Source organism: Abrus precatorius, unplaced genomic scaffold, assembly GCF_003935025.1.
Source record: "Abrus precatorius isolate BTA unplaced genomic scaffold, Abrus_2018 Scaffold7, whole genome shotgun sequence".
In the NCBI taxonomy this organism is placed as follows: domain Eukaryota; kingdom Viridiplantae; phylum Streptophyta; class Magnoliopsida; order Fabales; family Fabaceae; genus Abrus; species Abrus precatorius.
Window position 1 is genome coordinate 13,996,076 of NW_020874417.1, and position 14,721 is coordinate 14,010,796.

Consider the following 14,721-nt stretch of genomic DNA (forward strand, 5'->3'; position numbering starts at 1 on the left):
AGGATTCAATGGAAGTGCCTTCTTGAATTATTATTTCTCTAATTTAGCTTAAGCGGTTATGATGAATTGACTCATGGTTGAATTGAGAATATAGTAGATTGATATTAGTAATGTTGGGTAGTATGAGAGAAAATTTTATTAGAACTATCCGTGGATGTGCCCATGAATGAGTAATGAAACTTGAAGGTTGAAATTAATTCCCTTGTGAGAATGTATTGTAATTGGTAAGTTAATTCATTATGATGTTGATTGGAATGATCTCTTGTACAAGTTTATTTTGGATGTACTGTTTTATAGATGCCTTAAATTTTAATATAGTAATATGGGATCTTGGTAGAAATTAGGTGTTACATAGTACATTAATAATTTATTATTTTAATTAAGAATTAGTATTAATATTTTTAACTAAACAATAATTAAATGATAAAATAATATTTTATAAAATATTATTTAATAATTATTTTACTAAATTTAATAAATTTTAGTATGTTTAAATATTCTTTAATAACTTTTAATAATTATAAATTCATTATAACTTAAGTTTATACATGATATGATTATTTTTAATATAAATATAAATATATAGAATCTTAAATGATTATTTTTAATAAATTCTATATAGATATATAGATATAGATAGATTTTTTATTATTAAAAAATATACACTTAAAATTTAACAATTAGTAAATATTTACATAAATTAACATATAAATAAGAAATTAAACTATTAGTTAATTTATTAATTTATATGTAATATATAAATATATATATTTTAATTTATCGTATACATACTATTTTTTTATATTATATTAATGCTATGATGTAGTTAATTTCACATATATTTATAAGTTAAAATAATAAATTAAAATATATAATAAAATTAAATATTATATATATATATATATATATATATATATATATATTACATTAAGTTTAAAATTTTTTATTAATTTTTATCATAAATTTTCTATTAAGATAATAATTTAGAAAGACAAGTTATTTTAATTTAAATATAAATTTTATTAAATAAGATGAGTCAAAAGTTAAATTTAAAAATATTTTTTAATTCTTAATATATTCACATGTTACTTTTTTAACACATTAACTTTCATTCAGTAAATTTAAAAAAATTTGACTGTATTATTTTTTGTTGTCAATTTTATATGTTTACTGTGACTTTATTTATTGAATATAAAATATTTTTATATAAATAAAATATGATCCTCAGAAAATATATATATAATATTTTTAATAATTTTATAAAAATAAATAAAGAAAAATAATGATATAAAATTTTTATAATATGAAAAAATTTATAGTTAATGTTCAAATAATATTTTATAATTTATTTATAAAATTATATAAAAAATTTTAAAAATATATAATAATCATTATTTTTATTAATTTTTTAATAACAATAATTATTATAAATATTTAATATTATATAAATTTTATTTTTTCTCTTTTTTTAAGTAATTTTATTGGACTACAAGTTTATTATAAAAAATGTTATATGAAATAAATATTTTTACTAGATATTCTAATAATTATTACAATTCATATTGAATTTTCTCAAATTTAATTTTTTAAGAACATATAAATTTTTTTAGCCCACCTTAATCTTGTGAGCTTTTTGATATTTTGGGTTTATAAATTGATAGACTTTTTGGCCCACAGAACTTTTTGATCCTAACTCACATAGCTAGAGTTTAGAACTGGGTCAAATGGGCTTAGAACTATTCTTATGTTACTCATAAATAAAGAGAGATTTTAGTGAGAGAATTTGTATACACTCCTATAGAAGCAAGGTTACTAGTGTCTTGTTATTCACGTTTAACACAAGGCTTCAGAAAGATAATTTCAATTTTAGCAATCAATTAGTCGTTATGAATTGTTGTTTTATTCGGCTATCAATGTTTGATTCCCTACAAATGAGAGTGTTCAAGATAATCCAAGCATTAGTGATTTTAATGGGTTAATTTAAAACTTTTATAGTAACTAGTTTTAAAACTTCCATGATTATATTAAAAATATATATGAAAAAATTTATAGTTAATATTCAAATAATAGATTATAATTTATTTATAAAATTATATAAAAATTATTAAAATTATATAATAATCATTATTTTTATTAATTTTTTTAATAACAATAATTATTATAAATATTTAATATTATATAAATTTTATTTTTTCTCTTTTTTTAAGTAATTTTATTGGACTACAAGTTTATTATAAAAAATGTTATATGAAATAAATATTTTTACTAGATATTCTAATAATTATTACAATTCATATTGAATTTCCTCAAATTTAATTTTTTAAGAACATATAAATATTTTTAGCCCACAAAACTCTCACCCTAGTCTTAATCTTGTAAGCTTTTTGATATTATGGGTTTATAAATTGATAGACTTTTTAGCTCACATAACTTTTTTATCCTAACCCACGTAGCCTAGAATTTAGGGCCGAGTCAAATGGGCTTAGAGCTATTCTTATGTTACTCATAAATAAATAAAGAGAGATTTTAGTGAGAGAGTTTGTGTGCACTCCTATAGAAGTAAGGTTACTAGTGTCTTGGTTACTCACATTTAACACAAGGCTTCATAAAGGTAATTTCAATCTTAACAATTAGTTGTTATGAATTGTTGTTTTATTCTGCTATCTATGTTTGATTCCCTACAAATGGGAGTGTTCAAGATAATCCAAGCATTATTGATTTTAATGGGTTGATTTAAAACTTTTATAGTAACTAGTTTTAAAACTTCCATGATTATAATAAAAATTGTGATAATATTTTTACATAACTTCTTACGCTAAATGAATTGACTTTGTTTAACAGTGAACGCTATATAATGATTCATTATTGGATAGCTTATGTGGAAGTAATTCAGTTAGTTAATTGTTACGACGTTAGCTTCCTATAAAATATAATAATAATTTATTTTTTATTATCTACTAGTTTAACCGATATAGTAGAGTTATTATAACAATTATAACTATACCTGCTATAATAAGTCTTCTGTTACAGCAATTTTACGTATAAAACTGCTATAATAATTTTTTATTTTAAATTTTAGTTAATTTGTCACCTATAAAATTTAAGGATATATAGTTTAAATCTATCTATAGAATTTAAATCTACCAAATTGCAACGACATGCAGTCAAACATAAGATTAAATACCCTTAATTGTATTTAAGATGTTACAACAAGAGTAAAATTATTTTAAATATGATAACTTTATTTAAAAATTAAAGAAATAAATATGCATTGTTAAAATTAAGAATAATAAAATTTCACATAAATTAAGATACAAAATTAAAAATACCATGTCAAAATAACAATTATTAGTCTTTAACAGATTTATTTACTATCCCATATTGTTTCCAATAGACTTGATATTGACCGAAGAAACTTGAGTACTGGTTAAAAAGCGAAAGATACATTATTTGAATATAATTATAGGTATCAAGATGATGTCATATTAAGTAGCAGAGTAATCTGGGTCATGTCAAACAGAACTATAAGTAACAAACTTCTCTACAAGGTTTGGCACTAAAACTCATCCTTTAATTCAAGTTTTGAAAATTTGGATGCTTATTATGAAATCCAGATAAAGAAAACACCTTTGAATGAAGAGTTAGTTAATGATAATATATTAATTTTAATATAAAGACGTGTGAGATGTGACTATATAAGAAGAATACATCCTTTTTTTTATGATTTGAATACATCTAATTTTTAAGAGTGAAGACTTCACGAGATGAATATCATCCTTTCTCATAGTTAAAATTACATAATAGTAACTTTTAAAGTACTTATGTGAATCTATAGCATATATTTTTAAATTTTTTGTTAGAGCTTGCTTTATAATACAAAATAACTGAAAAATTATAATGAGTCATAAAAGTAACCTTTCAATCTGAAATTTGGTGTGGGGAAGGTCCGGAGAAAACTGAAAATGTTCCTTCAGGGGTGTTCATTTTAAATTTTATAAGCTTCCCAAAATTTTATAAACTTCCTCCAAATATGATTTTATAATATTTTATTTTTTTTGTAATATTGTAATATTGTTATAGATCTTGTTGTTTCATAACAATAGCATTAAGAAATAGCTGCTACTCGGAAGACAGGGAAACTGTAAAAAATTACACACTACCGAAAAACTAGACTAAGCAATTTTGATCATATAATGGAAGTTGAGAATGTAAATCTAAAGGAAAAATTTGAGAGCAATTAAGAGTGATTCCTCTTACGATAAATTAAGTGTAATTAAATGCACAAACGTGGCAAAGGAAAAAACTTGAGTACTCCAGGAAAGCAAAACAAGCGTATTTCCTTTCCTAAAGCAAAATATTTGACATATATGGTTATGTTATTTAAAATTATTTTTTAAAACAAAAATATTAAAATAAAGAAAGACAATTGTGAGAAATATGCAATAAGATAATTGAAATATTACTTATTACTAAGGTGCATCGTACACGTACAGACTTTGGAAGATAAAGTTGATGTCAAAGACACAATGTGAAGCTGTAGCTAATTAGACTTGATAGGCAGCTGGGATGAAGATTATTTTCTTTTAATGATTTTGCTTTGGTGTTGGATCTGATCAGAAAGCTTCAAGTGTGACCGCTCATTTGAAAAAGAAAGAAAGAAAAGGAAATTATAGAGAAGAATAGGAATGGATCAAATACTGTACTCAATATTTTTGTGCCTTCCCCTCTTCTGACTCAAGAAGCTCCTCCAACACTTTGTCATCCAAATACTCAAACTCAAAAACTTGCCTCTTTTGTCCATGAGTAATGGATGATGATGATGATGATGATGGTGCTAAATTTGGAGGGTAGTCCCTAACTTGAGAATGGTACTCATTAGGAAAATTCAAAATTGCAACATGACCCCTCAATCTAAAGGCTGCTTGATCATAAGCTCTAGCTGCTGCTTCAGCCGTATCAAAGGTCCCTAACCACAACCGTGACCCTTGCCTAGACGGGTCTCTAATCTCTGCCGCAAACTTACCCCATGGCCGCCGCCGAACACCTCGGTACCGGACTCCTTCCATTTCCTTCTCCTTCAACTTGCCATGCTTTCCCTTCTTCTTGGCATATTCTTGGCTTGTGTTAATCAATGTCCTTTTATTGTTTTGGTCACACATACTTTCACTTTAACACGTTTTTGTGATTGGCAGAGAGGAAAGTTTGTTTGTGAAAAATGTGACATTGGAAAAAATAAGTCACCTATCTTAATCATGAAAGTTCAAGATATTTTTAGAATATATTATTTAAAAAATAAATATTTAAAAGGACACGTTATCATTTTATGATATTATCATAAATAATTATAATTACAATAAATATTTATTAATTAACTTATAACTTGTGTTAAAATGACAATTAATAAGATCTAGATAGAAAATACAGACTTGTCTCACATTTGTAGGGATGAGGTTAACAAAATGGTGTGTTAATTTGTAGACTATGACACATTCTACAATCCTCAATCTGTCAATCACCATGTCGTGCTGGCTTGAAAGTAAAACCAGAGATTTGTAGGATTGCGTGGAATTATTGTGCAAGATAGCAAGATAAGTAGGTACACATAATTCTGTCGTGTCTATTTTAACTTGTTTTTGTGTTTTTACCTCTTAACCCGATTGCTTTATGGTTGTCAATAGTGTGACAATGCGCAGCAGTGTGTGGCGAAGCTGCCTTTTACAGCAATAGACTTGCCATAGTGAAGTTTCTTATTGTTGTTGCCATTGCTATTTTTTTATTTGCAGTCATGACATCTTAACTAGTGGCTCTTCGCAACAATGCACTAAAGTAAAATTGTTAACTTTTCTATTTTACCTCCAAAACAAAATTGTTTTTAAGATTTTTAGAGGTAAAAAATACTTTTTGTCTTTAAAAATAAATTGTTTTTCCTTTCTTGCCTTTGTTAGAGTAAAAATGTTAACTTTTCCGTTCTACTCAAAACAAAGCAGATTTTTAAGATTTTTAAGGATAAAACAAGCTTTATCTTTTAAAAATAAACTAACTTTCTTTTTTTTCTCTTAAAATGACCTTATTTTTTAAAGGTAAAATAAATTTTTTATCAATTTTTATAATACAATCATCTAATTTATTTTCCTTCTCCCCTTCTCTTATTTGGGCAGTCTTATCCTATCTTACTTGAGTGAAAATGATCTCGCTTGAGCAAGATCACTCTAGAGTGTCCAATTCTACACAAATCGATCTCCCTTGAATGAGAAAATCTGCACCAGAACTCCCATTTCTCACACTAATACATAAAACACTTAACAATTAATCACAACTCCATTATAAATGTACCAAAATAATTAATCGAATAGCATTGTAAATGTACAACTTTCATCCAACAACTAAACAGCTCATGCATTTCATTCCCATTTTCATGCATACAATCAAGGGACTACAACACAATTTAAATGAATAATACATATATAAATTGTTCGATATGCAAGTGTACCCATTGAGATGTAATAAAGGGATCTTAGATTAAGTTTTCGAAATATCGTCCCACAAGGATTATTTTTCAATTACTAAGAATCTTCTAATTTAATTGTTTAAGCTTAAAGTGTAACACCTTAAATTTAATTTCAAATAAATAATACTTTCGCAAATTTGAAATAATAAAAGTTTCATTAAACATTTCGAAATAGGGAAAGAGTTACAAGTTTATATCAAATAACTACTACAGGACAATTTTAAATACAACAATTTCAAATTAACATTCTAAGCCCTATAGCAGTTCCATCCAATCCTTTACTGAGTCCGGTGTTGATCGTCTTGATTATCTGAAAAATAAATATAAGGGTGAATACTCTACATTACCAAACACACAAACAAGTATAGAGTCTCACCTTGCACTTAATTTACATTATTTCTAATACACTTCACACAATATAATCACAGGCAGCATTACCACTCAATTCATTTCTAATTCAACTCTGATGCACTCACGGCTCCAAACAATTGACACACGTAATTATCAAACAATAATCTCGTGCACTTACTGCACGCCAGCCAAGCTCACTGTGGCACTTACTGCATGCCAGCCACACCTTGCCTCCATGTTAGAAAATCATGATGAGGACACCTCCTCAAAAGCTCTTCAAATCACTCTCATGCCTCAAACAAGGATTCTACTTCATATTGTTGGAAGCAACATATCTCCGTTATAAGTTTAGAGGACCTTGATGGGGGAAAGTACTTTTTCAAGAATTGTTGAGTGAGATCTTCCCAAGTTGTGATGAAATTGGCTAGGAGTGAGGCGAACCATGCATTCACCTTTTTAGATACCGAAAAGGGGAAAAGACAAAGTTGAATAGCATCGTTGGAGACTTTGTTGTATTTGATGGTATCAATCAATCGAAGAAACTTTGTCAGATGGAGATTGGGATCTTTGTTGAGCATGCCTCCAAACTATATAGAGTTCTGAACCGCAGTTATAAGTGCTAGTTTCAATTAAAAATTGTTGGCCTCTACATTAGGAGCCGCGATACTTTCAGGAGTGCCTCTCGCAGTAGGTGTCATGTGATCTTGAATTGATCTTCTTCCCTCTTTCATTCTTTGCTCTCTCACTTCTTTTCTTTATCTATGCGTTGTTCTCTCAATCTCTAGATCAAATAAACAAGCTGTAGAGCACTTAGAACGAGTGAACATACAAAAAAAATTATAAAATTAAAATTAAAATAAAAACAAAAATAAATAAAATAAATAAAGAATTTTTTTTTTTGAAAATAAACAAAACAAAATTAAAGCAAAACACAAATTGCTCAAATCAATTAAATTTGAAATTTTTTTAATAATAAAAAAATAATTCCTAACAACGGCGCCAAAAACTTGTTAAGTGGGTAAGTGTACCCGTAAAAAAGTAATAAAAGGTTCTTCGATTAAGTTTTTGAAATATCGTCTCACAAGGATTGTTTTTCAATTACTAAGAATCTCGTAATTTAATTGTTTAAGCTTAAAGGATATAAGATGAATTAAAAATAAGAATTTGATTATAAAATCAATTGTAAACTTATAATACAATGCACGTCTTAGTTGAACATATCAGAGAGAAACCTAGGGCATATGGGTTTTCTTATTCAATCCTTTATGTTATTTTTTCGTTTAACTCTATATTTGATTCCCTTGTGATTACCAATCATTCATACAATTACTATTAATACACAATGGTCATGCAATATTAATATTCTTTTCTCTAAACTAACATCCTCAATAGTCATGCAAGATATTAATTAAAGAAAGTTTAAGGCACCTGTGAACTTATTAATTTAATAACGATTAGAAGAGAAAGATTGGTTTGGTCCACCTAATCCTTTGTCTCGTTTTATCCTATATATTACATTAACTAATCGAGGTACAATCACCTGATGAAATAATTAATTAGGATTATAATTATACGTAATAGGATAAAAGCTAATCATGAACGGAAACCAAATATAGATTCAAACTTCAAAATCATAAATTCATAAACAATAGTTTCTATAGCCCTAGCTATGGACTTAGTTACTTATGTTAAAAAAATGAACTAAAACAATCATAAATAAAGTCATAAAGAAAACCAAAATAGAATGAGATGAGTTTTCGGTCTTCAAGTACGGTCGCTCAAAGCTCTAAGTCTCGCCAAGAGTATGCAAACAATCCTTTGCAAGAGAGATGAGATGAGAGGTGTATTAGAGAGCAAAACACGAGATGTAAAAATGACCTCCCACAGAATGCCTAAGGTCTCTCTTTTATAGAGTTTGAAAACCCTAAAAACTCTTCATAATTAGGCTTCTCGCATATGAACACGGCCGTACAAGGCTTTAAGCATAGTCGTGCATGGGTTCGAAGCACCCTTGTGCTTGTTGAAAGAGTCTGGACATACTGACTATTGTGAAGCTCTAATCTCCCATCAATTTGGGCTCAAAACACATTCAAAATCTACTTGTGGAGTCTTCATACTAAATTATGCAATTAACATATAAATCAATGTAAAACTCAAATAAAATTAATATCAAACATGAATATATGGGCTATAAAAGAGAGCTTAAATACAAACTTATCATAAATGTACAAGTCTAACATCATATATATATATAATAAATGTCAAATGAAAATAAAGATTATATTTTAGATTAACATAAATAACATTTTATCTAATATCATTAATGATATAAGACTATTAAAATTAAATTCTTACACAAATGTACGTAAGTTAATTTTCTCTCGTACAAGACATTTATATAAGAGATTGAGATAATTTAATTTCATTTGTACTATCGAATTTAAATAATTAAAAGTAAAAACATTTTAAGATTATATGATTGCATAAAAAAGTTATAAAATTATAAAAAAGCTAACATAATTTAAAGGTATATGATCAACAATGTAGGGCAAATTTAAAAATTATTTATAAAAGTATTAATAAGTTTATGGGTGATTTTCGTCACATATAATTCTGCATTATTATTTTATTATTAAATTTGTCAAGTGGGTTTTTACGTTGATAATAGATAAAAAAAAAACACAATTTTTTTAATAAAACAATCATACATTTATTGCTTGACAAATTTTACTAAAACTACAATATTTCTCTTAATTAAGAATAGCTGAACAGGCAAAGCATTGTGATTTCGCAACCAATCCTACACTTAACGGTAAAATAATCAGCGATCCATCTTTACTAAATTCGGTATCAGTTTAATAATCAACTACTAATCTTTACTGCAAAATTCGTTCACTTGAAAGGATATTTTATTTTTTAAAATTAATAGTTATAATTCTTCCAATATCTTAAGGATTAAAGGGTATTAATGTTAACCAAGCTAAGTCTTTATACAAGTCACCAATTAATCTTTTTAAATTTTAAGGCTTAATTATGTTTTTTATCGTTATAAATATAACACATTTTATGATAAATTCCTATAAACTTTTTTGTTAAATTTTAGTTCCTGAAAAAGTTAAAATGTTAGGATTTAGTCTCTAAACCCTAAAGATCCATCTTGACATCTATTCTCACAAACCCTCACCCTTTTCTTAGTGTTACCATATTAATATTTATTAAAAGTGTTCTTTGGGCATTAAGTGAGGAGTGGTGCAGATGGAGCAGGGGGTTAGGGTCTCGGTATTGGTGTTGGTGTTGGTGGGAGAGAGGGTGGTGCAGATAGGAGAATAGGAAGGAGTGGGGAGGAAGCGCGACATTTTGCTTCATTCCTATTTCATTATATGTATCAATAGAAATTGGTAAAGTCCTTCAAAGCATCTTTATCAATCAAGATATCAATGACAAACTGCCCCATGCATGTACCTCAAACTTGAACGAGGAACGTGGCCAAGTTCACACAAGACCTTTTTATAAAATTGGAACTCAGACCTGCAACCCAATGGAATTCATCAAATGTTCCATTATTGGGATAACATATGGTTGTGGTATTACAAAGGTCAGGAGAGCCATGAATAGAAGAAATGGTTCTCATTTGATTGATGAGACCAAGGAAACTCCATATAAAAATGCACCCATTAAAAGTTTTAACTTTACATATGAAAAGATAATGAATAGAGATTGGGTTAATCAACCTGGTGGAAATGTTAATAAGAATTATTTTTGCTTATTGGCAATCTACAGCTATACCAGAAGTGAAAAATATAGAAAATGTCTCATATGAAACTGAAGAATATTTTTGTGAAAGAAAATTCTTCTTTTGGTCTAAATTTTTTAGATAACTTTTAATAAAAGAGGTGTGGAAAAGAGGTATAGAAAAAGGAGAGAGAGAGTGGGGTAGGAGAAAAAGGAAGAGTTGAGATGAGAGAGAGGTAACAAAAAGAAATGTTGAAGAAGAGAAATGACCTTTATGCAAATATTTAAAATATGTTTAGAAACTTATTTAAAAATATTAATTTTAAATAATAAAAAATTATAAAATTAATGACGTAGTATGACATGTAACTCCATATAAGAATGTTGAGCTGACTTTTCATTAGTCAGCTCACACAAAAATTAAGATTAAATTCTAATTTCTTTACTTTTTTAACAAGTAAATCCTAATAAAAAAATTTATAGAAACTTATCACAAAATATACTATATTTATAAGTATAAAAATATAATTAAGTCAAATTTTAAATATAAAATATCTTAATTTTTTCATTCATTCAACCTAAAATGATTAATTTTTTCTTTTAATTTTTAAAAACTATTTTTTCTTTTTACAGATCAAGGTATCACCGACATTTTTTTTTCAGGAATTAATTTAGATATTCACTTTATTTCTTTTATTTTAAAATTATATAATTTTATTATAAAAATAACATTCACTGAGTTCAAACTTTAGGCATACGGCAATTGACTTGTGTCATGATTGAAGGCAGGACAATTGAAATGTAACGTTCTTGCACGTACGTGACACACGCCTCAATGTTCGTACACATGTTAATCATGAAAATCATTCCTCCCACTGTACCGTTAGCACTTTATTATAATTAAAAAAAATTATTAAATAATAAATCAATCTCTCGTTAAAAATGAGTCTCTTTGACAAGTAAAATGTTAGTAGAAGTCATATACGAATTATTCTTTGTATTTATTGTGATATGTATGAAGAACAAAATTTATTAAAAATAATATGTAAATTGTATATCTCTTACAGTAATAGTTTTATTTTTTATTTATACTTTATTAATTTTATTTTAAAATTTAAAGATCAAAATTATTATTTAAATGTTATTTATTATTTTATATAAATTTCATATTTTTATAAATACAATTATTTTTAAATTTATAAAATTTATCTTAATTTTTTGTACTTTTTTAAATTTAAAATTTACTTTTAAGAGACTTATTTCTTAAATTGTAGTTATTAATATATATATATATATATTAAATTAAAAAAATTTACACTATACATTAAAATTATTATTTTAAAATGAATTATATTTTAAAATTATTTAATTTTATTAAATCTTTATCATTTTGATACATACAATTCATAATTATATAATAAATTTTAATATATGTTTAAATTTACATGATAAAAAAATGAATAGTTGTTTTTTATTGAAAGTCATAATATTGAATATTATTATTAATGTATTAAATAATATCACTTAATTTTTAATAAAATACTATTATATATAATTTTTTGATGTGTTATTGAGTACACATTAAAATAATTGTTTATATAATAGTATTTGTTTACCCTGTTATATAATTAATTAATTTTTTAAGATTCACTCTCTAAACTATCTCATTTTTTAATTCTTAATAATACTTGATTCTGTTGTTGCTAAAAATTTATCCTACTTTGCAAAACATTGTCCTCCAGCAGCCCACATATTTCAATTTGTTACACGTTCTCTAGTCTCTCTCATGGCTTTGCTCTTCCAAAGTAGTAAAGTGGCTTTAGGTTGTCAATTGAACCAAGTTAACAAGTTTCTTTCGATGAAAGAAGAAAAAATAAAGCACTAAAAGACAAAGAGTTTCTTATTTTCATTAGTTAAATGAACTTCTATTAACATTTATTGGTCTCTTTAATTTTTTTTATTTTTTAAATGTTTAAATTGAGTTTTTTACTTAAAAATTTTATTCAACAATGAATAAAAATATAATAATACAAATATGACATTTTATTAATTTATAAAATAAATAAAATATATATATAATATTTGAATAAAATATAATAAATGTCCTAATTTTAGGATATAAAATTTAATTTAAAAAATTAAAAATTAAAATTAAAGTGACTAAAATTACACATGTTAAAATATATAGATGAAAAGTATAATTAAATCTGTATTTTAATTTGTTAATAACTCACACGTAACTAGCGTCACTTTAGTAGAGGTTAAACCGACGCTAATGTCATAAATGAATAGCATAAAATAAGCTAATGCTAATATCATAAATAATCTGTATTTCATCTTTCTAAAATTATATTGTTTCAGGACAGAATATAATAATGTATGAAGAGAGATAAGATTATATTGATATCAGTTATATAAAAAATAATACTATTTAATAACATTTTATTAAAAGAATTTATTCTAAAATCAGCTGTAAAAGTTAAAACTTTTATCACGTATATCTATAAATTTTTAGATTAATTTAAAATTATTTAATACTCCATTTATCTATATCAAAATTAATGTATTATATACTTTCAAAATATAAAAATAAAAATATTTTAATTACATGCTTATATAGTTGTTTAATTTTTAAACAAATATATAATTATAATTTTAACAGTTAGATCGACAAAAATTATGTTGCACACAAAGTGATTAATAATGTAATTTGAGTATAATATACACCACTATAATTTGATCCTTTTTATTATATAAATAAAAATTCAAAATATAAATTTTTTAAAATATCAATCAATACGAAACTATAAATAAAATGAAGCAAAAATACAATAAATATACATAAAGTATAGAGATATAAAAAATAAATCGAAGTCGCCGTCAACGATAGTAGTAGTCTAGGGAGGATGGCTAATCATCCAATGATTTCTCATTGTTGTAGTTTGAATGTTATTGTTAAGTATGACTCATACTAACGGATGCAGTGACTTACTAGCACTCAAACATACCAACTTGCCTTATCATTGCCTCTGTAGTCACCGACAAATTAAGATCAAACCATCTTTCACGTGAGTCTCCTCCTTTCAGGTTGCTAGAGGTATGTTTGAGTTCACATATTTTAAAGAGGATGCAAACACAAAATGACATCCTTATATTGACAAATGGTAGAGATTTTTAGCATTATAACGTGTTTCTTTCTGAACCAGAGAAATTAGAAAACGGTTTCAAAGATTAGGTAAATCTAGGTTTGTAAGTTTAAGAAGCACACCGCTCACTTTTTTGGAAGGATCCCCTACTCCTCATTCTCTTTCTCCTTTCATGTTTCATCTTAGCTTGTTCTCTAAGTAGCAGAGGCCTCCACTAAGTAGAGTGATGTTTCAGTTAACTAGCTTCTATTTTTGTTCACCAGCTCCCCATGCACTCATTAACAGCATATTCTTTATTTATTTTCTGAGTTACCTTTTTTCTCTTTCCCTATTTTATCCTTACCTTATTATTCAGTTCCCAACAATCACATACATAACGTTCCTTTATGAAATAGACATCAAAGTATGTAACAATCCTAACTTATATTGCAAATTAAAGCCCTTTTGCTCATTGCTTGATGGTTCATATTTAGTAGTTAATGCCATGTGCAAACAATTACTAGTACTACGTCACATTGCTATTATGAAGTTAGGATGGTTTAATGCGTCTTTGCTAGAGGCTGTCAATAATAAATACAAGTTTATGTATTAGATGATATGTTAATCATTATATGTGTAATTTATACACATACATTATGATTGGAAAAAACAATCAAAACCGAACAAGGGAATATCACAAAGGAATTATGATTGTTGTTTGATAAGCACAACTAGTGGGGAGATAGAGTAATTAAGACTGCAGTAAACTGAGATAGTCTTGTGATCTAATTAATAGTCTATAACAATGGAAAAGTTATCCCAATGACTTGTGTGAAGAATCAAGAAGTCTTGAAGATAAAGGATGAATACATGATAGTTACGCATCAATGTGAGTAAAGCGAGAGAAAGTGAATTTCAAAAATTTGAATACGTTATGCTACTGTATAACATAACAACCATATCCATTTTGACCACATATATAATTGTTCTTATTCTTAGATACTA

The 14,721-nt window shown here is 26.1% G+C and overlaps 1 protein-coding gene and 1 non-coding gene across 2 annotated transcripts; one reads left to right on the forward strand and one right to left on the reverse strand.

Moving 5' to 3' along the window:
- Window positions 1–4,703: 4,703 nt before the first annotated feature.
- LOC113871513 (ethylene-responsive transcription factor ERF098-like) lies at window positions 4,704–5,159 on the reverse strand. The gene has a single exon (XM_027508603.1). It carries the CDS (start codon window positions 5,157–5,159, stop codon window positions 4,704–4,706), a length of 456 nt encoding a protein of 151 aa, XP_027364404.1.
- A 1,943-nt stretch (window positions 5,160–7,102) lies between these two features.
- LOC113873975 lies at window positions 7,103–7,209 on the forward strand. The gene has a single exon (XR_003506039.1). It is a non-coding gene; the product is annotated as a small nucleolar RNA R71 (small nucleolar RNA).
- Window positions 7,210–14,721: the final 7,512 nt, after the last annotated feature.